This window comes from Trichosurus vulpecula, chromosome 4 (genome assembly GCF_011100635.1).
Source record: "Trichosurus vulpecula isolate mTriVul1 chromosome 4, mTriVul1.pri, whole genome shotgun sequence".
NCBI classification, from domain to species: domain Eukaryota; kingdom Metazoa; phylum Chordata; class Mammalia; order Diprotodontia; family Phalangeridae; genus Trichosurus; species Trichosurus vulpecula.
In genome coordinates, this window is record NC_050576.1 from 254,996,455 (window position 1) to 255,021,357 (window position 24,903).

At 39.8% G+C, this 24,903-nt stretch overlaps 1 protein-coding gene across 4 annotated transcripts in view; it reads left to right on the forward strand.

Moving 5' to 3' along the window:
* Nucleotides 1–10,611: 10,611 nt before the first annotated feature.
* FXR1 (FMR1 autosomal homolog 1) overlaps nt 10,612–24,903 on the forward strand; it is a 62,968-nt gene continuing 48,676 nt past the window's right edge. For 2 of the 4 annotated variants that reach the window (XM_036758058.1, XM_036758059.1), the window contains exon 1: nt 10,616–10,853. In XM_036758058.1, the coding sequence (XP_036613953.1) occupies nt 10,803–10,853 (51 nt within the window). In that variant the 5' untranslated portion in view covers nt 10,616–10,802. Of the gene's footprint in view, nt 10,854–24,903 lie in introns of all 4 variants that reach the window. The other 2 variants (XM_036758060.1, XM_036758061.1) reach the window with 2 other exon arrangements.

Genomic DNA, 24,903 nt, shown 5'->3' on the forward strand with positions numbered 1-24,903 from the left:
ATGTGACTTAGGCTTCCTGTGACATAAGCAGGTCACATGAGTCTATTAATGGGTGGGAAAGATCTTCAAATTTAAATTACCATTATAAAAGGTCAAGAAGCAACAGAACTGAAAATGGAATGACCGATTGCTTTAAGATTGGTAAAGAAGTATGACAAGACTATATACTGTCATCTTGTTCATTTAACTTACATGCAGAGTACATCACGCAAAATGCTAGGCTGGATGAATCAAAAGCTGGAATTAATGCTGCCAGGAAAAATATCAACAATCTCAGATATACGAACGATACTACTCTGAGGGCAGAAAGTGAAGAAGAATTAAGAAGTCTCTTGATGAAAGTGAAAGAGGAGAGTGTAAAAACTGGCTTGAAGCTTAACATAAAAAAAAAAAAAATCTTGGCAACTGGTCTCAGCACTTCCTGGCAAATAAGAAGGAGAAAAAAATGGAAGCAGTGTCAGATTTTTATATCCTTGGGCTCAAAGATCACTGTAGATGGTGACTGCAGCCATGAAATTAAAAGATACTTGCTCCTTGGAAGAAAAGCTATGGCAAATCAGCACAGCATACTAAAAATCAGAGATGTCACCTGGTTTACAAAGGTCTATCTAGTCAAAGCTATGGTTTTTCCAGTAGTAATGTATGACTGTGAAGATGGACTCTAACGAAAGCCGAGGAAAGCTTTTGAATCATGGTACTGGAGAAGACTTGTGAGAGTCCCTTAGACAGCAAGGAGATCAAATAAGTCAATACTTAAAAGAAATTAATTCAGACTACTTGTTGGAAGGACAAATACTGAAGCTGAAGCTGAAATACTTTGGCCACATAATGAGAAAACAGGACTCACTGGAAAAGCCACTGAGGTGGGGAAAGATTGAGGGCAAAAAGAAAGGGGGATGGCAAAGGATGAGACAAATAGATAACATGGAAACAATGAACATGAGTTTATACAGACTTTGAGAGATAGTGGAGGACAGAAGGGCCTGGCATGCTATGGTCTATGGGGTCATGAAAAGTCAGACTCAACTGAGCAACAACATGATACTTTCCAGCAACACTCAAAATCCTTTTTCCTGAATATTTTCCTGAACACAGTTTATGGATTGTTAAGAGGAAGGAGGGTTTTGATTTGTCCTTTAAATCTGATATGGTAATATCAGATTTTTATAATTTTTTTAACAAATTATTTTTTATAAAAATGTTTATACATCTTGCTCTATAGCAATGATGTCCAACGCAAATAGAAATGAAGCCCACTAAACTGCAGAAGGATCTTTGTGGGCTGTATCTTGACTTAGAAAACCACATATTAACATTATGTTTGTGTTTTTATTAATTTTGTACCTTGTTAGGCTGCTCTTGGGAGTGTCAGGGGGTCCACATTTGACACTTCTGCTGTGTAGAATAGTCTGAGATATGGCAATTCTATCCCTTAACTTTTTTTCTCATCATTTCCCTTGATATTCTCCATCTATTGTTCTTCCATACAAATTTTGCTATTGTTTTATCTAGTCCTATTAAGTATATTGTTGGTATTTTGATCAACACAGAATTAAATCTATAGAAATCTATAGATTAATTATGGGAAGACTCCCACTTTTATTAAAGCATCACCCAAAGCATTAAAACTCTAATTATTTAATTCTAATTATTTAATTCCTTTAATTCTTCAGAATTTGATTTATAATCATCTTTACATATAAATGATTCATGCTTCTCTTTATAGTGAATCCTAAATATTCAATACATTTAATTATTATTTTGAATGACATTTTACTTTATTATAATTCCTTTTTTAATTAGTCATAATTAAAGTGGATTGAGCACTGGATTTAGAGTTAGGAACACTTGGGTTAAAATCTTGCCTCAGATAATTACTAGTTGTGTGTGACCTAAGGCAAGTTACCCAACTTCCCTCAGATTCAGCTGTCTCATCGGAAAATGGAGATAGCAACAACATGCACATCACAGGTCTGTTGTAAGCATGAAAGGAGATAATATACATACAGACATATATACATATTTACATTTGTGTGTGTGTGTGTGTGTGTGTGTGTGTGTGTGGTTGGGGCAGCTAGTGGTGCAGTGGATAGCCTGGAGTCAGGAAGACCTGAGTTCAAATCCAACCTCAGACACTTACTATGCTGTGTGACTCTAGGCAAGTCACTTAACCCTGTTTGCCTCCATTTCCTCATCTGTAAAATGGGGACACACTGGAGAAGGAAAGGGCAAACAACTCCAGTATTTTTGCCAAGAAAACCCCAAGTAGCCTCACAAAGAGTCAGTCAAGACTGAAATGACTAAATATCAAAAATATGTGTGTATACACACACATAGATATTATATAAAAAGTGTGTATACACACATACATAGTGCTTTGCAAAAATATTAATATGCTATATAAATCTGAGTTATTTTTATTGTTACTATTAACTCAGGTTTTTATTTCCTGCTACTTTGCTAAAGTTATTTATCCTTAATTTCACTGATTCTCTTTGGTTCTTAAAATAAACCATATCATCTAAAATTAGATACCATAAAGTCATAGTTTTAGAGCTGCAAGGAAATCTTAGAGTCTACTAGTCTGACCACTCATTTATGGAAGGGGAATTGAAGCCCAGGCAGATTATGTGACTGCACAAGGTCACATAGGTGATAAATTGCAGACCAAGGATTTGACCCTAGATCTTCTGACTTCACAAATCTTACATTCTTTCTCCAGCATCACACTGCCACTTTCTATTTTAGCTTTGTTACCAAAGTTTATTCCTTTAACATATAGCTATAATAGCTAACATTTCCAAAACCATTTTAAAAAATTATGGTAAGAGGATGGAGCCTTGTTTGCTTTGTTGTTAATGGCTTTTAATCTTGTATTTTCTCTTTTGATTTTAACAATTACTTTTTTGTGCTTATTTGGGATATATTAATTTGTTTGCTATTTCAAACTATAAACTCAAGTTATTAATGCTCTCTTTTGTTAATATGTGATCACAGAGATGCATTTTCTTCTGGGAACTGTCTTGCTTCCTCTCACAAATTATGATGTGTTGCACTGGCATTGTTATTATAGGGATACTTAATTTTATACTGTTTTTATAATTTGATTTTAGACTCAATTATGTTTAAGCAAATCTTTTTGAAACAGTTTCTGTTTAGAAGATGATTAATGTGGAAATATATTTAATATGATTGTACATGTATAGCCTGTATCAGATTGCATGCCATCTTGGGGAGGGGAATTTTTAGAACTCAAAATCTTGTAAAAATGAATGTTGAAAACTAAAAATAAATAAATTAATTTAAAAAATTTTCTGTTGAGGTTTTTATTTTTTGACAATATTTCCCTTGACATTTTATTGCATTATCAGCAGCAAAATTTCTGACTTTCTGCATTTGTCAATTTGCACAAGCATGTAAATAAGTAAATTCCTTAATACTCTCCTTCAATTTCCTCCAGATAGCCAAGAGGTATAAGGGTAAAACGGCATAGTGCAAAGAATTACGGACATAGAGTGAGGAAGACCTGCCTTTTGAACTGTGACTTAGGTATTTCCTAGCATTTAACTTCTCAGATCCTTAGTTTCCTCACCTGTAAAATGGAGAAAATAAAAGTACCTAGCTCATAGGATTGTTGTGAGGATAAAAGAAAAATCATCATGAGACTCAATATATGTAAAGCATTTTACAAATCTTAAAACATCAAATAAAACTGAGTTATCATCAAATCGATTTTTTGAGCATCTTAAGTTTGTAGCTTTCTTCTTTAGGATCATGTTCAATTTCTTAAGTTCCATCAAGCAGAGTATTTAAGTCTTCCACTATTAATGTTTTTCTGTCAACTTCTTTTTCAATTCAATTAGTTTTATTTTTAAAAATCAAGTTGCTATGCCAATAGGTATATGTATATATTTAACAATGTTATAATTTCCTTGCCATGGAATTTTTGAGTATTAATATAGTTCTGCAGCTTAACACTTTCAAAGCTTACTACTTTGAATTTACTTTTGTCTGAAATGACTACATATCGGAGTTTCTGAAGTCAGCTTCAACATACAAACTCCAGATTCCTTCCAATTTTCATTCAGGTGCATTTTCTATAGGAAATCTTCTCTAATCACTCCAGTTACTAGTGCCCCACACTGAAAAATCACTTTATAAATGTTGTATATATTTTTTTCTGTGTTTATGTACAATGTAAGTTCCTTGATGGCAGGAACCATTTCATTTTTGCATCATCACAGGGTATAGGCTCCATAAATGCTTCTTGAATTAACATAGTCTATGCTATTCTCACTTCCCACATTAAATCAATATCTTGAGTACATATCTAACATTAAACATTTTGTTGGATCTTATCACTCAATCCATTTTTTTTTAACTCTTCCACTTCACAGGGGAATTCAATCCATTTATTTTCAAAGTTATGTGTTAAATTTTTGTCTATCATATCGATTCAATCTCAGTCATTGTACACACATAGTCATCTACAATTACCTTTATTCCTTTTATAATAGTTTCAATTTTCTTGCCCACTGCTTCACTCTTCCTAAATAGGAATCTTGCTTTGCAATCACATACTTTTCTCTCTCACACAGTTATTCATTATTTGTGATATCAACAATAACAGAATTCCTTTTCTTGTTCCTCTTTTTACTTTCATCATGTGATTAAATAAAGGTACCGATTTTTTAAACATTTACTCCCTCCCCCTATCCCATTTGTGACATTTAGTTGTCAATCAAGACAACTACACTGCCACGGTTTCTGAAGTATCTGATAATTTAGTCAAAGTCATTCTCGCCTTGATATTCCCCTATGGCAATGCCAATGGGGAAGTTTCAAGTAATACCTAGACTTCTGTCAGCCGAGTTGCTAGATTATGAAAATTATTACTACCCTCTTCCTGCTTCCTACAGCTCCACTGCTTTCAACGAAGAAGCAAAAGGAGTCTATACAAAACTAGGGGCAATTTAAAATTTTTTCTTCATTTTCATAGGTTACATAGTCAAAGAATGTGAATCAAACAGACAGTTCAACAAGGATTTATTGAGCACCTCCTATATACAAGGCACTGTGGCTACATAAGGCCAAAATGAAAAAGGTCCTGTTCTCAAGAAACATCCATGCTACTGGTGTGTGTGTGTTTATGTATTTAATTTCTCTATGTAGTCTGGCCCTTAAATAGTACAGTCCTGGTCACTACCCTATTACTCTGGGGAATGGATAGGAAGAATACTTTTGTAGGGGTTGATTTAATTACACAATATTAAAAGGCAGAGCAGTTCAAGAATCTTGAACTTCTAAGAAACTTCGGGGAAAATCTAGTCTAAGTCTTATTTTATTAGGATTAGCTCAGATTTCTATGGCAGGTTAAGGCAAAATGCTTTCCTCACAACAAAGTTATTAGGTAGATAATACAAAGATTATTATCCCCATTTTGCTGATGAGGAAGTCCCTCCCCCTCCCCTCCTTAATAATCCATCCCATGTAACAAAGAAAAAAAAGTTCAGAAAAACTACCACATTGTGGAGTTCAACAGTCTATGTGATGTTCCATGCCCATAGTCTTCCTAGCTTTGCAAAGAAGGGAGGTGGATTTTCTCGTCTTCTTTCTATGACCCAACTTGGATTATTACAATTAATACTATATTCAATTTTATTTATTTTTTAAAGTTTTATGGATATTTTCTGTTTCTTAAATTACCACATTATGTTATATATCCTTCTCTTTCTCCCTCCTATGGAGCTATCCCATAGGCAAATAATATTTTTTAGAGGGAGAAAAAAACACAGTTTTCAGTTTTATAATTTTATTTACCCTCTCTGTAAAGAGAGTATATATGTGTGTATACATATGTGCATATATACATATGTGTATGTATATGTACACACATATACATACACTCACATATACATATATATACACATATACATATATACATACATATATACATATATATGCATATATATATAAATTTCCCTGGTTCTGTTGACTCCAGTCTGTATCAGTTCATATAAGCCTTTCTAGGCTTCTCTAAATTCTTTGCCATCCTTTCTTATGGTATAAGCAGTTACATTCATTGCATCACAATTTGTTCAATGAGCATCTACTTTGTTTCTAGTTTTTTCCTACCATAAATCCTCTGAATATCTTGCATATTTGGGACTTTTCAGACTACTGACCTATTTATCTTTTAATCAGGCCTCTAAACAAAAAGGTAGGAATATAGATCTTATTCAACCACCTGGGACAGTAGCCCCAAATTTCCTCCTCCTCCACACACACACACACACACACACACACACACAGAGACACAGACACACACGTTTCATTGATATAAATAAAATTGAACTTTGCAATTCCTAACTCAGGATACCTGAACTCTAGAATTCCTATACTTTTACCAATTTAGGGGTTTGAGCCAGAACAAATCACTTAAATATCTTGTGCCTCATTTCCCTCATTTGTAAGATGAAGAGGATAATGCCTTCTGCCATTCTTACTTTCCTGAGGGGACTGTCAGAGTGAAATGGGAAAAAGTCTCAAAAATATAAAATGAAACATGAAGGTAAGAACTCATTATTATTACAGCTTTAATACTTCCTAATAGAAAAGAAGCTTATCCTTGGAGGTACAGACAGTTCAAGCTTTTTGGTGTATGTTTTTTCTGGTCCGGATGTAAGTAATCATTTATTAAATGAAAGTCACTTAAGAGGAAAGGCACCAGAGCTAGCTCCTAGAGAAACAAAATAGACTCTGCCCTCAAGTTGCTTATATTTTATTGGGGCAGTAATAATGATGTCTTATCTTCATTATGGGACAGTTAGGTGGTACAGTGGATAGAGCATCTGGCCTGGAGTCAGAAAGATATGAGTGCAAATGTGGTTTCAGACACTTACTAGTTGTGTGACCCTGGACAAGTCACTTAACCCCTATTTGCATGAGTTCCTCATCTGTAAAATGGAGACATAATGGAGAAGAAAATGGCAACCCACTCCAGTATCTTTGTAAAGAAGAGTCACATAGAGGTGGACATGACACAACAACCACCTTCATTAAATATGTGCCTGTGTGTATGTATAAATATGTGTATATGTATGTATATACACATACATATATAGAATCTTTCTTATATATCTCATATATAATCTTCCAGATAATTTTTTCAAATTTATAATCTCATTTAACTCTTAAAACCACCCAGAAAGGAGATGTTGGGAATTGGCATCATCCCCATCTTGTACCTTTGAAAATTCTAATACAGAAAGGTTAAAGAATTTGTACTGGGTCAAACAACTAAATTAGTAACTGATATAGGAACTAGAGCTCCGAGTTATCTGAAATTCAACTGTTGACATAAGCACTCATGTTAAACAAGGTGCTAGCCTTCCTACCTTCTCAGCTTTGCCATTAACTCTCACCCTGATACGTCTAGAGTCAGAAGGAGCTTCAGAGGCTATCTGGTCCAACCTTCACATTTTGTTGATGACAAAAAAGAACTCAGGAAGGTCATGTGATTTCCTCGAAGTTGAGAGGCTCATAAATGACAGTGGTGACATTTGGGAAGCTTACATCAGATTTAGGGAACACAGAGCCAGACCCTTAACCTGAGGAACTGAAGGACTCTCTGGAAAACAAATGGCTTGTTCTAGAACTGGAAAAATAAGTAAAATCAGCATTTCCACTCTCACTACCACCTGCTTTAAGTGGTCAAAAATCATTACTCACCATAGAAGTCTACAGGAGTAGATGTTTCCAAAGCTGTTAGACAATATTGTTCAATCTCAATTCAACTGACTTCACTCATTAGGCCCAATGTTATTTTCTTTAATATCTGTGGGTACATTCCAGCTAATTTTCTGGTATGGTAACAAACTAATAGGTTGTGATAAAAATAAAAGATGTCCAAACAGCCATTGGAAAAACAGTTGAGACATCCTTCCTTATGCTTGCTGAGTCATTTGTAAAATCCAGATCTGTCACTATGGTGTGGGAGAGAATTATTGGCTGAAAAAAAATAGGATTAAAAGGAGTGTGGGTATGTGGGAAAGGGCATGGGGCTTAGACTCATAGGTTTAGATAAGAGATGGAAGGGTCTTCAAGGTCTTCTAGTGTCTAGAATGGAAAGGACTTTGGCTTTGGGCCAACTTAGATTCACAAGCCTGCCTTCTGACACCTGAAAGCTGTGCTGCTTACTCTTGGGGAAGTCACAACCTCCCTGATATTGTTTCCTGTAAAATGGGATAATAGCACCTCCCTCACCAGGCTCTAGTGAGAATGAAGTCATGTATTTAAATGCTTGGGTTCCATTCTTATAGAACAATTTGCCCAATACTTAGAGACAGAAAAGCTTGATTTGAATCTATCTCAGCCTTGCCACTTCCTAGCTCTGCCTTCCGCCACCTCATTTTGGGATGCCTTCTTTATGAGATGAATATTTATTCACTGATTTAAAAGAAAAAATATATGACTTTAAAAATGCTTATCATCTCACTTAATACAAGAACAATAAAATCTTCAACAACAGAAATGAAACAAAATCTTTATGTCAATTTTAGGTTATCCTAAATTAAGGTAGCCTGGCTCAGGAGGTTTAATTTCCATAGAAAGTTTTTCATTACACAGAATGAGCCCCAGTTACCACTTTTATTAAGCCACTCAGTTCATATTTTTTGAATTTTTCTTTTTGCTAGATGAGGGTTTTCACCACTTCAACCTCAAGTTTTCCTTCCTAAAATTTATGTTTACTATCTTGTTTAATCTACTTATCCATTACAATTCAAGTCAATCCACCTGTCCCTGGCCTAGTGAGAAACTTCTGGGATAGAAAGTGCAAGAGTGACAAAAATGATCCTTTTCCTTTGTCCAGAGTAAAAAGGAGAAATGGAAACACAGATTTTCCCCCCATTGATTTCATGTAAGTCATGTAAGTGGGGAACCTGTGGCCTTAAGGTCACATGTGGCCTTATAAGTCCTAAGTGTAGCCTTTTGACTTGAGTTCAAGTTTTACAGAACAAATGCTTTTATTAAGGGGATTTGTTCTGTGAAGTTTGGATTCAGTCAAAGGGCTTCACTTGAGGACCTAGAAGGTGCTCTAAAACCTGGACTTGGTCAAATGACCTAGGAAGCCACAGGCTCCCCACCCCTACCTAAGTAGGTATCTCAAAGACCACAACCTCCCTGAGAGGTAAGGTTCTACCACTTTAGAACAAAACAAAACAATTTTTGTTCCCTTGGGCTTACTCTACATGGTGCCTGGGATGGGGAAGGCTTTCTGTTGCATGTAAGCTGACTGTTCCAAAAAGGAGAGAGATGTTTTCTATCAGGTCAAGGGTATGCCATCAGCACCGCTCCAAGGCCGAGATTCTCTGACTCTTCTGGGTGCCCTTGAAACAGCTTGAACGCCAGCAGGTGTGGGAAGGGGGTTGGGGCCTGTTGTTTGAGGGGGCACCAGCTATGAAACTGAATCCCCTTCACCTCTCAGTGTTCCCCAGGCAACCCTCAAAGACTTAAAGTTGGGGAGCTGGGACTGCTCTGCATCTGTAAACTACATCCTAGTTCTTCATTTTGGGCTTCGCGTCTGCAAGGTCTAGCACACAGTAGGTTCTTAATAAATGTGGATTTCTACATTGCTAGGTACATAAAGCTTTTGCGAGCTAAGAGTCGGGAATACCAACCCTACTGTACTGCGCAGTCCTAGCTCTCGAGTTCTACCAGGGGAGATGGAAGGGCAGGTGAGGTGCTGGAGGGTGAAAGCAGTCCGAGGCCCAGGGTCTGCACCCTACTCCAGCAGACAGAAATGGTCCGGGGGGGATTGAAGAGCCTCCTTGGGGAGGGCGGGCGGGGTCTTGGGCCTTTAACTCCGGGGGTCTCGCCCATGTGGCGGTTCCTTGCGCCCCTGTGGCATTCCGAAGCCGACGGACCCCTTCTCTGAACAGTGTTTTGGTGTGCACAAGACATAGTTTATAGAGGAAACCGATTATATAGAAACATTTTGAAAATGGTCATTACCGGTGTTCTCGGATGCCCGGAAATCGCCTTCCAGCGCTCTCGGGGTGGGAGCCCCACAGGTAGGACCCCTTATCTAATGGGCCTCACTTCCCTGACCCAACTGTAGATGCTCGTCTACGGGCGCGGAGGGGCTCAGCCCCCCACGAGGAATGGAAGCCCCTCCGGGGCAGGAAAGTGGCCCGACTGGGTGGGGGAGGGGGGACGGGCGATTCGAACCCCCGGGGAAGGGGGGGGTCAAGTTCTGGGCCAAGTGGGGGTGGGGCGGCTGGCCAAAGAATGACCCGGGCGGGGCAGAGTGGCGGGAGGGGAGGGGAGGGGAAGGCGGCGAAGCAGCGGCAGCGGCGGCGCGGCGGCGGTAGCGGCGGGGGGCGGGGCGGAGCAGGGGGCGCCCCTCCCCTCTCCCCTCCCCCACCCGCTCCAGGCTGGCCCCGCCCCCAGGCCCCTGCGGCGCTTCCCGGCTGGCTGGCTCTCAGGCTCGCAGGCTGCAGCGGGCGGGCGGAGGCAGCCGGCGGGTCACGCTGCGGCCGCGGCGTGCTGAGACCCGGCGGGCGGAGGGATCCGGCTGGGCGGCGGGAGGGCGGGCGCGTCCGGGGGGGGGGGCGGCGGCGCGGCGGCGCGGCGGCGCAGCGGCGCGGCGAGACCCCGGGGTGCGGGGCGGGGGATCCCCAGTCCCCGCCCTGCCTTCCCCCCCCCGCCCCACACCCCACCTCCTCCACGCCCCTCCCCCCTCCTCCCCTCTGGTTGGAAAGTTTCTAGAACCCGTTCCCGGCGGCCCTTGCGGTTCCAACATGGCGGAGCTGACGGTGGAGGTTCGCGGCTCCAACGGGGCTTTCTACAAGGTAGCCGGGCCGGGGCTGGGGCCGAGGCCTGAACTGGGCGGGGAAGGGGGCGGCGGCGGGGGGAGGGTGGACGCGAGGCCAGGCCCGGGGCCGGGGCCGGAGTCGGAAGGGGCGGCCCCGGGGGTGGGCGGCCCAGGCTTGGGGTGCGGGCGGGCAGGCGGGCGGCCCGGGCCGGGCCCTGCCTCCTGGCGCTGCCGGCGGCCGCGGTTTAACGGTCTCGGGCCCCGGCTCCGTTAAACTCTGAATCCGCCGTGGGCCAGCCAGGGGCCTCCGGGCGCTGCGCTGCGCCAGGCTGGGGTGGGGCGGGCCCGGGATACCCGGGGATTGTGCCATCATAGGCCCGCCGAGGGGGCGGGGATGCCCCGGCGGCGGCGGCGCCCGCGGCCCGGTGACCTTGGGCTGGCCTCTCGGGCCCTTCGCGGGGCCTCGCCCTACCGCTCCGAGAAGTGGGGGCGTAGGGCCCGGGACCCGCCCGGAGGCGCTTGCCCGCGCTTGGAGATCTCCGGAATGTCTCCCGGGGGTGTGGGGGGGGGTGGCCCTTATTTTGGGTGTTTTGTCGCTTCAAATACTCTAGACGCTATTTGTGGGGTTTGGGGGCTTAATGGGGGGGGCAAAAGAAAGGCAAGGAGGTTTGGGCAGGCGGGGAAACGTGGTCAGGCCTGGAAGTGCAGGAATCCACCCCCCCCAAAAAATAACCACCCCCCCATACCGTCCGTTCTCCATCTCCAGCTAACCTTTTCTCCCCCCCCCCCACTCCCCCTCCCCCCGCCTTGTTTTATACTCCCGCCCCGCCCCCGCCTAGGCCGGGAGGTTATAAGATCGATAGGAAACACCCCCCCCTCATCTTTTCCCCTCCCCCCAGCTGTCGCCCGTCCGTCATCCGGCCTAAGCCTGGTCTCAGATGTTTCGGAGTCTGGGCTATTTTTGTGAAGGCCTCGGCTGTCCGTCCGTGAGACTCGGCCGGAGCAGGGGCCTGCTGGGCGTCCCCTCCGCGCCTCCCCCACCCGCCCCCTGTGCTGGGGGGGTGGGGGGGGGTTTGGATTAGCGGAGCCTGTCTCGGGACCCCTGCATCCTCGGCCTTTCGGGGCTGCGATTTTCGCCCCCGACCACGGGGGCCCTTCCCCTCCATCTGGCCTTTGTGTCTTGGAAATCTTTGTACGGACCCGGGGAACGGACGGGTCCAACTGGGGTCACTTTGGTTGAGTGAGCCCGCCGAAGACTGAGAGGCTGGCGGTACCTTCTTCTGGGGGCCGGGCGATCTGAGCTCGGGATTGCCCGTGGGCGTAGAGTTAGTGTTTACAGAGTAGGAGTTAATTCACTTAAGAATGGGGAGAACCTAACTTGTAACGGAAGGATCTCGATTCTCCGTATCTAAAGGCAAAACTTCTGTGGCTATGGTTTTGAATTTTTCTGTTTAAATGAAATACCACATCTAATTTAATTATTTTAACTGCAAAAGTTCAGTGTTTTTAAAATGGATCTAGAAAGTGTGGGACTCTGTTTTCTATAGGAAATGATAGTGTGCATCTTTTTTCCATACATTTAACTGCATCTTGGACCACCACGTGGGAAATGGAGAAGGGGACTACATGTATTTCATTTAAACTTAAGTACATTTCATTAATTTGTGGTGGCAGCTGGAAAGAAAAATGCAATGTTTATATTTGCCCTGAACAGTTATTTCCCCAAGGTGGTTTTTAGGGCTATTTGCTGGTAGGGAATGTCATTGTCAGAAGCTTCTGTAAGGTATTTTAGGAGAGATGAAACTTTTTTCCCCATAATTTTATCAAAATTGGTTAGCTAGAAAGGACTGACGATGAATTATGAAGCATGAGGAGAAGTGGAAGAAGAAAATACAAGATGAAAACTTTTGTCCATAGCCTCAAATTTATTTTCCAGACTATAACCGTTTAAAGTATTGTGGAATGCGCAAATGGAAAAATATGATTCGAGCATCTATAGTAGAATACTGGACTTTGAAATCCCAACTCCAGCTCTTCTGTAATCAGCTTGGTCCATTAACTTCACTTTATTTTGTTTTTCTTGTCTGTAAAATGGGAATGATAGTGCTGCTGCTGCTGCTGCTGCTGCTGCTGCTGCTGCTGCTGCTGCTACTACTACTACTACTACTACTACTACTACTACTACACTACCTACCTGCCTGGGTTGTAGTAAGGAGGGAGGGGTTTTAAAAGCCAAGGATAAGTGTGAGGGGGTTAATTTAACCCTGAGTATTACACTACATCTGGGGAAACTCTAGAAAATAACCTTAGAACTTAACCCTGATAATTTTTTGAAAAGAAAAATTCTATAAGTATCCTTTTATTAGTTGAGGGTTTTTAACATTTAACTATTGCCAGAAGATACATTTTGCTTAGGAAGAGGTTGAAAGTTAGGTCATACTATACTTGTGCTTATGTAGGGAGAAGTTTCCATGGTGTCCTTTCTAAGGAAAATAATGCCAAGGTTGGTAGCATGAAATTTGAAGCCCTCGTTAATTAACTCCATTAAATTTTTTTTTTAATATGTACACATACACGCATATACATTTATACATATAAGGACTTGAGATTTCAGCTATAATTTGTCAATGAGATCAGAAATCCAGAAAATATGATTAATTGGTAAAATTAGCCTTAAAATATTATAGCTTAATTTACTATTCAGAAAATATAACGTAAGAATTGACATAGCTCATTGTGGTAGCCTAGATAGCTGTTATGGTAAAGATTGTATGTATTTTTTTAAAGTTTTGTTTGTATTCATCACCTTTAGCATATTCACCACCAAAAATTAGGCATAGTGGAGGAAGACGTAGTTATTAATAAACACTATGTACCCACCTTAATGCTTTTGCTAAGCCGTTGCAGCAGCATTAAACTTAGGCTCCCTAGTCATGTCATTTATAAATTTTTGCATTACATTTTATAATTGACTTTGTTCATAACTATCCAAGAAACAGGCGATAAATGTATTTTTGAAATGCTGAAACCCTTGTGACTTACGCATGACAGCCAGTATTTAACCAGTCTTCTGTCGTGTGCTTTTCCCACCCACTACATAGTGCCCTGCTTGAATGTACTGTTAAATTCCAAGAAATTAAAGAGTAAAATAAATATATTAGTCTATTTGTCTTACCTTCTATTCCTAATATTTTTATTTCTCATTACCTACCTATAAGGTAGGTAGTACAAGTATTAATTTTGCAGATTGAGAACCCAGAGAACTTAAATGAATAGCTCCTGATCATAAAAAGACATAAGTGCTAAATTTTTAATTGAATACCTTTCAGGTATCGTATTTAGGAGCTATCACTAAATTCTCATCAATCTTAGTTCATGTACCTGTCACAAAGGAGAGAACAGTTTCCCAATAATTAATGTTCCACATCAATCCATGTCTTATAGGTAGTCATCTTAAACGATGACGGTTTGCATTTTTAGTTGCTTCATGAAGTGATTCTAACAGATTTGTTCATAGTACAAAAATTGAAACCAAATGGTTAAGATTTGTAACTTGAGAGACTCAAGATTGATCTTTTTAAGTAAAAACTTGTAAGTTGCAATTTAATTTGAGGTGTAAAAATACTTCCTTAAGTCCTCAATTGAAGTTGCTTTATTATGTACTAAAATTTATCCTTCCTCCAGATACTTAATAGCTGTGTCTTTTCTGAGCCTCAGTTTCCTCATCTGTAAAATGGGGACAGGAAGTACCTCTTTATGTACTTAACTTTAAATGTACAAGATTGTTGTATGGATCAAACCATTTTAAAAGTCTTTTATGCATATTAATGAACCTTGCAAATGTATTTATTGGGTGTATATATATATATATATATATATATATATATATATATTTGCAAGTTTTAAGAGTACCATTTTTACTATGAAACTAACTGAAGAAGCAGGAAAGTTCCTATTGAGGCTGGTCATGTATTATCGGGACTTTTCCACTCCACCTTGTAATCACTCCAGAATAGGACTTCTCCAAAAAGGGTTATCCACATTTGTGTTAAAAACATTTTAAAAAACTAATAACTATTTCAACATAATGAATTGGTTTCCTTTTATTTCTATGCATTTTTATGAACTTAAGAATATTTCAAGAAGGGGTCTGTAGTCTTCAGCAGGTTGCCAAAGGGGATCGATGACAAAAAAAGAGGGATTCTTTTAGAAGGTATTAATGAATACTACATACTTTAAAGGTAGATAGTGCTTTATCAAAGGTCAAGCTGACACGAATGGAATTGTACATCCGGTGGCTTGATAAATGAGTTCTGGGAGTGAACAATTTATATGAGGGAGTTTTTTGCTTTTAAAAATAGTTGTTCAAAAAAAAAGGTTAAAGTATCAACTTTAACCTTAACTGTTAAAGCCAAGTGGCATCAGTTGGGGGGGAGGGGTGCTGTATTTGCTCTGCACAGATCTGTGAAGAATTTGGCATTCCTACCCTCTGTCCATTTCATTCCTATGTTGAGGGGCCACCATTCTCCTTCCTGCTGCTTCCTGCCCTAATAAATAAGAAGAGATGGGGTTTTGTATCTCATAGAAGCCAGTCCTTTTTCACTTTATAAATAGGTAGCAGAAGGATGGGTCTGCCTGCCCCTTGTCCTTTCCAGTCTGATCTCTACTTGTATCATACTATAGGATTTACAGAAAACTTCAAGATGATCTCATTTGATCAGATAAACCAATTTAGTTTAAGGATTATTGGCCACATTTTAAAAGTGAGTAAACTGGGGCCCTGCATACTTGCTATATGGTTAGTTATTATGTTCCATATCTGCGTGTTACATTTTCTCCATTATAAATGATTTATTAATGGGGGTTTTTTTAAAGCCAGTGTCACCAGCAACATCTACTTACCTCCATAAAATCCACCCTTATGACAAATAAGTATGGTCAAGCAAAACAACAAATTGACCATTTCTAAAATACATTATTTTCCTCCAGTGCATTTTGTGTTTAATTTGTTTAAAATTTAATGATATTTTAGTGCTATGGCTTCACTTTTCATATGTTGAAATGTTCTCTGTGCTTCTAATGTTATTTCTATCTCTAGTAATTGAGTTTCAGATAAAGAATTCTGTCCTTTTTACTCTTGTGTTAATAGAGACACTAATAGTTACCTTGTAAAGGATCAGAATAATGGCCATTTTACTTAGTACCAAATGTGTGTGAATGAAATGATAGACCATTAAGCATCTGTTATTTAAGATATGCTAAGGGCCGGGGATAACAAATAGGAAAAAACCGGGTTGTCTCTGCTCTCCAGGAAGTCAAGTTCTAATTGGGAGAAACAACATAAAAATGAAAGTTTGGCTGTTGGGGGGCAGGGTCGAAAGGCCCAGGGGATCCTTAGGTTATATCTCTAGATCAGGTGATGGTGTCAGATGTCTGGTGAGCCTGGAGGCTAGGCAGGTAGGCAGTGTGGTAAGGACTAGAGGACCCTAGCAGGGAGGGTAGATGCAGAGGTAGATGTTAAGACCTTGAGGTCCTTCATCTCACCAGAAGAAATTGTTGGTGATTTATCTCATCCAAGTTGATTGTCCCCGGGGATCTGCTCAGCCTGGGTCTAGGGATGGGGTGAAAGGAAAGAAGGAGGAAGACGGATACCTCTTGTGTATGTAACCTCAGCTGGGGCCTTACTACCCTGAGACAATCCTTTTTACACCTCTCTAATCCACTGATTATTCTTCTCACCACAGCATTTTTTTCTCCAAACCTTTTTCTTCGCTCTTCAAGCCTCCTATCATAAAACCCTCACTTCATCCATCCAACCATCCCTGCTATCGTTTTGTGTGTGTGGCTAAGTTCATTGAAGGCCATCCACAATTAGTGCCTCCCTTTCCTTTCTTCTCGTAACTCTGCATGCAGTCTGGCTTCTGAGTCATCATTCAACTGAAAAAGCTCTCTGCAAGGTTATTAATCATTTAAGTGCCATTCTAATGGCATTTTCTCAATTTTCATCCTCCTTGTCTTCCCTACAAGCTTTGAGGCTATTCTTTGACATAATTTCTCAGATACTTTCTTGGCTAGGTTTTTTAGATATTAGATACCCTGATTCTCCTACCTGTCTGACTGCTTCAATCACCTTTGCAAGATCTTCATTCAGGTCATTCCTATTAACTGGTGGGTTCCCCAGAGGGTATGTTCTTGTTCTTTTCTATATTATCTAACTTGATCAGCTCCTTTGGGTTCAGCTAGCATCTAGGCCATGATCTCTATACAATCTATTCCTCTCTCCCTCTAATCTAATCTAAAATTGTATATTGGACATCTCCACTTGGATTTCCTGTAGATTCTTATAAAATTAAATTTTTCCAAGTGATCAAAATGCCTTCACCCCCATGAAAAAAAAAGAAAAAGCCCTTGTAATAAAAATGTGTTGTTATGCAAAACAAATTCCTTCTTTGGCTATACCTACAAAATATTTATGTCTCAGTCTGCAAGCTGAGTCTATCACGACTCTGTCAGGAAATGGATAGCAGATTTTGTCTTTGGTCATCCTCAGTTTTGAATTACTGCTGCTATTCACTGCCTTTCTTTGTACTTACATGTTGCTAACTGAGTCCACTACAAATTTGTTAAATCCCACCTGGGCCCTCCTTGCAGCAAGGTAGTGCTTTTACATCTTGGCATCCATTCATTATCCCTTTTAGTCACAACAGTTTTTCCAAGGTGTTTTTTTTTTTTTAATCCATCCTCAAAACTTCCATGGCTCCACCTGCCTCCACTTTCAGCTGAGAACCTTGCCTTCCTCTTCATCCCTCCTGGGTTTACTGGCTAGATTTCTTTATCAAAAACAAAGCCTTAAACCCAATTCACTCTGGAGCTCATAGATTGGACAATAGGTCCCTGCCCTCCCAGCACTGTGAATGTAAATACTGTTTCTCTTTCAGCCAGGAACCGTGTGGGTCTTCCCCTCCCAGTTTGATTTTTTTTTTTTCAGTTTTGATTGAAGGGGTCATCCCTTGATTAACTTCTTAAAGAGTCCTATTCACTGAACAGGCGTTAACCTCGCTCAAACAGACTACCTGAAAAGACCTTAGCCTGAAAGGGCCAGGGTCTCCCAATGCATCCTGGGCCATCTCCAGTCATCCTGGTGAATATCAGGCCACTGGACCCAGATGGCTCTGGAGGAGAGAGTGAGGCTGGGGACTTTGCACAGCCCTCCCTCACTCAAATCAAAGTCAACTGCAAGTCATGTCATAATTTCCCTGATGTCATAGTCCTCTTGCAGAACGAAGGACAACACAATCCTCGTTTCTAAATACTCAGATTCTTTCCCCCTCCGATTTCCTCCTTCACCTGGTCACAGGAAGAGGTGGAGATGTCAGTGGCACAATTTTTCTTACTCAGGCTGCGTGTCCCATCCTCCCACACCCCATGTGCACAGTAGGTTCCATCAGTTTACTCCAGCAGAGGTCCCCTCAATAATACTTAGGCTCAGCAGTAGTTGGTCCTTCCAGGTCCAGTCTTAGCTGCATTGATCAGCATTTTTAAATCTTTCACAGTTTTGTCCTGGTTTTTGCTCACTTCACATTGTATTCATCTGAATTTTCCCAGGTTTCTCTGAAACTGATTTTGTTCCTGATTTCTTAAGCATAATTATGTCACACTAAATCACATACAATTACTTTGGTGAGCTTTTCTCCAATTGATCGGTCCATTTCTTTGCCACCCATACAAAGAGCTGCTGTAGATATTTTTGTATGTGTGTTTCCTTTTCCTCTTTCTTTGATCTCTTTATGATATAGACATGGTGAAGGTATGGCTGGGTCAGAAGATGCATTATCACATGGTTTAATAATGATGGGCATAGATAATTTGCTCTCCAGAATGACCAGACCAGTTGGCAGCTATACCTACAGTACATTGGTGTACCTGTTTTGCCTTCTAACACGTCATTTTCCTTTTTTTGTCAGCTTAGCCAGTTGCATGGGAAAATCCATTATTTTTAATTTCCATTTCTTTAATAATAATTTAGAGTGTTAGCTTGTTTGGGTTTTTTTTTTTAATGGCGTTTGGTAGCCTGGATTTCTTCTTCTGAAAACTTACTGTTCATCATATTTTTTGATAGCCCCAATTGGGGGAATGGTTCTTATTCTTAGAGATTTGACTCAGTTCCAGATAGCAAGATATATCTGTAGATATTTATTATAGATACAGATATCTATACATGATAGATATCTATCATATACATAGATATCTATATATCTTAGAATGAGACTTTATCAGAGTAACTTACTGCAGATTTTTGCCTGTTTCTCTTCTAATTCTAGTTGAATTGGTTTTTGTGCAAAAATCTTTTTATGTGAGCAAAATTGGCCATTTTACCTTTCTTGAATTATCTTGTCGGGTTATAAACTTTTTCTATCCATAGCTCTAACAGGTAACTTTTTGCTTCCTCTTATTCTGTTTAGGATGCCACTTTCTATGTCTAAACCATTTATCCATTTGCAGCATATCTTGGTGTATGGTGTGAGTTGTTGGTCTATATATATACCTAGGTTCTGGAAGACTGCTGTCCGGTTTTTCTGAACTAATGGTCCTGTAGACATTTAAATTCAACATCTCCAAGACTGAATTCATTGTCTTCTTTCCTCTTCCCACCCCCTTCACCCCCCAAACTTTCAAACTTCCTTACTACTGTTTAGGGTACCACTATTCTCCTAATCACTTAGGCTTGCAAATCTGTTACACTCTGTGTCCAAGATTTGTACCTTCACAACATTTGCTTCCCTAATACAGACCCTTATCTCAAACCTGGATCATCAGTCTAATAGTTGGTCTTCGTGGTTGGTCTTCCTGCCTTTTCTATCTACACTGCAATTCATTTTCCACTCAGTTTGCCACAGTGATCTTCCTAAAATTGCAGGTCTGACCATCCCTCTCTCTCTCTCTCTCCCTCCTCTTCCCCCCCCCCCCCCCCCCCCCTCTCTCTCTCTCTCTCTCTCTCTCTCTCTCTCTCTCGCACGCACACACCATTAAAACTCCTGTGGCTCCTGATCATCTCCAGGATCAAATATATAATCCTCTTTTTGGCTTTTAAAGCCTGCCTTCCTCCTACCTTTCCATTCTTTTCTTACACCCTACTCTCATAAACCTACTGAGGGATTTGTTTTCTTTCCCTAGATACCACCCAACTCTCTGCTGTCCCTTGCTTTCTTCAGCTTCCTTCAAATCTTAGCCAAATATCACCTGCAAGAAGCCTTTCTCTATAGACCTTAATTACTAATGCTTTCCCTTTGAGATTCCCTCCAATTTGCCTTGTATATATCCTGTTTCTACACAGTTCACTTGTCTCTTATGAGACTATGGACTCTGTGAGGGCAGGGAATGTTGTTGGACTTTGGAATCCCTAGAGCTTTACACAGAGTCTGCCTGAAACTTAGACATATTAGTGAATTCTTGTTGAATGATGACTGAATGACTGGTTTGCCTAATCTTAACAGAATAAGTAGTTTGTGTGGTAGTTAATTTACAGATAGGTACATGAAATGAGTGTTGCTTTCAGCTGTCACAGGGGACTTTTCATGATTTTCCGTAGCTGTTTTATATTGTTTTTGTTTTCCCTGATTGCATGCCCTCCTTGAGGGGGGCACAGGGACTTCCACTTCTGTTGGATCCCCAGCACTTAGATCAGTGCCTGGGTGGCACATAGTAGCCATTTAATAAATGATTGGCCATAGGTATATATTGCCATGTTAGAGTAAGTTGTATGAAATATAGTGTTTATTAGTACATGGACAAGATAGTGTTTTTCCCTTAAGTAGTTCATAAAACTCTGCCACAAAGATAATTCTGATGTCTATGGGCAATTCATTTTAAACAACTTTTCATTTTCAATGTTCTTTTATCTGACATAAGATTTTACTTACAGCACCAAAGAATTGTTGAGATAAAAGGTTTTGAATTGCCATGGAGTATTTTCTAAAATTTAAAATATTACTGCTCATTCTCTAATATTGATTAAAAGTAATGCATAGTATATGCTAAAGGATATTTTTAGAAGTTGTTTAAACATTAAATCTTGTAATATTTAAATTAAGGCAACTATTTTATTGATTCTGAAATTGGAAGCTTATTATGCAACTCTTGCTTCCATTTATTCTTAAAATTCAATTTTATTTTCAATCTTGAGTCGTCGTCCTCCCCCTGTCCCCCATCCCCCGTCCCCCCTGCCTATACAACAAGAAAATTAAAATCTATTATAAATGTGGAGTAAAGCAAAACAAATTTCCGAATTGGTCATTCTCTTTTGCCCTCCTGAGGGTGAGAAAAGTTTTAGTCTGAGCTGAGTTCATTCTTCCTCTGTCTGGAGGTGGGTAGCATGTTTTAGTGTGACTCCTCTGTATTTGTGGTGGGTCATTGTATTGATTAAGTTACTAAGTCTTTCGAGGTTGATTATCTTTACAGCATTGCTGTTGCTGTGTAAATTGTTCTGGTTCTGCTAACTTCACTTGGCATCAGTTCATACAAGTCTTCTCAGGTTTTTCTGAAACCATTCTACTCATCGTTTCTTATGGCACAGTAGTATTCATCTCATTGATAAACCATGCTTTGTTTTCCATGTCTCTAATTAATGGGCTTTCTTTCAGTTTTATTTTTGTATATTGAGTCCTTTTCCTCTTTGATCTCTTTGGAATGTAGACCTAGTACGGCACTGAGTCAAAGGGTATGCCTAGTTCCAAGTGAGTTCTTGCCAGGGTAGCTGGGATCTTTGGGTTTAGCAGACATCAGAATACTGTAATTGTTGACTTCTGTATATTGTGTACCTAATCTGTTCTTTTGACCATTCTATTTCTTAACCAATACAAAGTTGTTTTGATGATTGTGTCTTCTTACTGTATTAATTCCCTTGATATTCTTGACCTTTTCATCACCCTAGATGAATTTTATTTTTTTCTAGTTTTATGAAATTGTTAGTAGTTTGATAATAGTGCTCAATAAATAAAGTAACTTAGGTAGTATTGTCATTTTAAAAGAAAATATTGGTTCAGCCCTACCTACAAGCAATTAATATTTCTCCAGTTCTGTATATAAAGAGTGCTTTGTAATTTTGTTCACACAGTTCCTATGGATGTCTTTGGGAGCCCAGGTAGAATCTGTCTCTGTCCTGGTCTGTCCGTCCCACCCATCTTCCCCCAATCTGTATGACTGACTGACTGACTGTGTGTGTGTGTATGCATGCACACATTTTTTAAATAGAATTTCTCCATCTCTTCCTGCTGGATTTTTTTGGATGATATATAGAAATGCTGATGATTTCCATGGGCTTATTTTATATCCTGCAATCTTGCAGAAGTTAATTGTTTTGGGGTTTTTTTAATACAAGTTTTTCTAGAGTTGTCAAAGTCAACTATATAGCATCTGCAGAAAGTGACCTTTTTGTTTGCTCTTTGCCTATTCTTATTCAATTTTTTTTCCTTATTGCTATAGCCTGCATTTATTTCTAGCACAATAGCAAATGGTAATGGTGGTCTTTCCATTAGTGATGGAAATCTTTGCTTTAGTGGCCTGATCTGGTCTGGAGAGGTCTCTAGCTTATCTTCATTACAAATGATGCTGGCTCTTGGTTTTTGATGGAATCTATTTAGCATATTAAGGAAAGCTCCCTATTGCTTTGATTCCAGTGTGACAAAATGAACTTCATTTGCAAGCTATTTTTTTTTTATTTTGGGGTATAAAGTAAAGGAATAGTTTATCCCCAGTGTCTTGTGTGTTTGCTTTGGATAATCTGTCTTGTATCTTAAGGGAAATAAAAGTTGTGCTTAGAGAACTTAATATTCAGTGAGCTCAAATTTGAGTTTAAATCTGTGATTATTCCTATTGGAAGGTCTTCTGAACATTTTCATGAAGTGACAATACTGTGGACAAGAGTGTCAAAAATTATCCTTACCAAAAGAAAGGCCAAGAATACAAGTTTTAGTTAGGCCCATCAAGTGATTCCTCTAACATCTTTTGTTGGCATAGTATGGATACTTCCTTCTAATGCTAATTAAGAATTCAGTGAAGAAAATATCAGAGCCAGACTTTGTTTCCTTAATTTTTATAACTAACATCTATTTTCTGTCCCTACCTCCCTTGCATTTGGGGAAGGGAAAGGAAACTCATAAGCACAGTTAAGCAAAACAAATTCCCTCACTAGCTTTGTGCCCAAACTATATGGCTCATTCTTCATCTTAAATCCATTACTTCTCTCTAGAAAGTGGGTAGCATGATTTCATCAGGAGTCTTCTGGAATACTGAAGTTGGTCATTGCATTGCAGTTCTTAAATCTTTTAGAATTTAGCCGTTGTTGTATAGATTGTTCTCCTGCTTCTGCTTGCTTCACCTCTGCGTCAATTCATATAAATATTCCCAATTTATCTGAAACCATTCCTTGTTTCTTATAATGCAGTAGTATACCGTTGTAGTCACATCATAATTTGTTGTCATTCCGAAAGTCATGAGCTCTCCCTTAGGATTCAGTTCTTTGCCACCACTAAAAGAGCTGCTATAAATAGTTTTGGTACGTGTTTCTTTTTCATTTTTCTTTGACTATTTGGGGTATATATAGCCCAGTAGTGGTATGGCCAAGTCAGAAGGTATCCATGGTTTAAAAACTTTGAGGTATGGTTCCAAAACTGCTCTACAGAATGACTGGACCAATCCCACTTTTTGGAACCCAACGAAGCAGGGCAGGAATCCTTTTTATTCTTTGTAGTGTTTTTATTCTACCCATACAAGAATGCTTCAGTGTGGAGGTGGGAATAGTGGTATTATTGAAATACTCTTTTTTCATTGTGTTCTATGTCTGGAAATGGCAAATAGGCCAATGGAATAAGACAAAGGAATGCTCTCCAGGATCAGATATAAGTTCCTGGGTCATGTAAAGCCCCATCCCATTTTCACCTGAATTTACATTCCCAGACTTGTACATCCTTGCTCACATACACTGCAACTTACCTAATCCATCCCTTTGCCTGCCCTGGTTATCATTTCTCATCCATGCTTCTTAGAATCCCTAGTTTCTTTCAATGATCTTGTCAATTGCCTTTTCTGATACCCTTTCCCAAATTACTTCCTATTCTGTAGCTATTTTACATAGGATTTTGTCTTTCCTATATAAAGTTAAACTCTTTGAGGCCAGACTGTTCCTACATCTGTGTTATCTCCAGGTACCAGACCATTAGTAGGTACTTAATCATTGTCTGTTGATTATTTGTCTCCAATCACTTGTCTAGATCAGAGCTAGTTGTTCATTTCATTTATGACTTAGCTATGATAAGTCCATGTTTTATAGTAATGTTGAATTTCTTTACTTCCTTACTTTTTGTCTGCTCTTTCTTGAATAGTTAAGGGATCTGTGATTTCATAGGTGTGGGTACTCTACTCACTACTACTCATGGTAGATTTAGGTACCTCCACTATAACATCTTGAGTGGCACTTTCTGGTAATGAACCCCTACAAATTGGGAGAGACTTTTCAGAAACTGAAAAAAAAAATAACCATAGCCACAAAATAAATTGATTTTTTTTTTTTAATAAATTATGCAGGTGTAACAGTCCCTGCTTATTGGTTGAGTGCCACAATGAGTCACTGGAAGCAGGATTACCATGACATAGATTTCTTGGATATTTCTTCAACTAGTGTTACTTCTATGTCTTCTTTTTAAGAGAAAATGGGACACCCTCCCTATGCCCAGTCCCAGGTCATCACATTCCTGGAACCAGTCTTGGTGGCCACTCTTGTCACTTTCTCCAACTCTCAGGGTGGGGGACAGTGAGGATACTCCATCCCCTCAATCCTTCTAGTGATAATTCATTTACCATCATCTCTCATTGACCTTTCTACCATTGTCATTGTTTCATGAACTTTCAAACTTGATGAGTTTAGTAGCTTGCTTGTAGTCTTTCTCTCCACCCAATCCTTAACCTCCTATATTTTCATCTATCTCCCATCTGCCTCCCTTTTCTTTTTTTTATTTTTATTTTATTTTTTGCCTTCCTTCTCTTAAACCTATTCTTCTTTACCATAATCTCCCATCTATCCACCATACTCT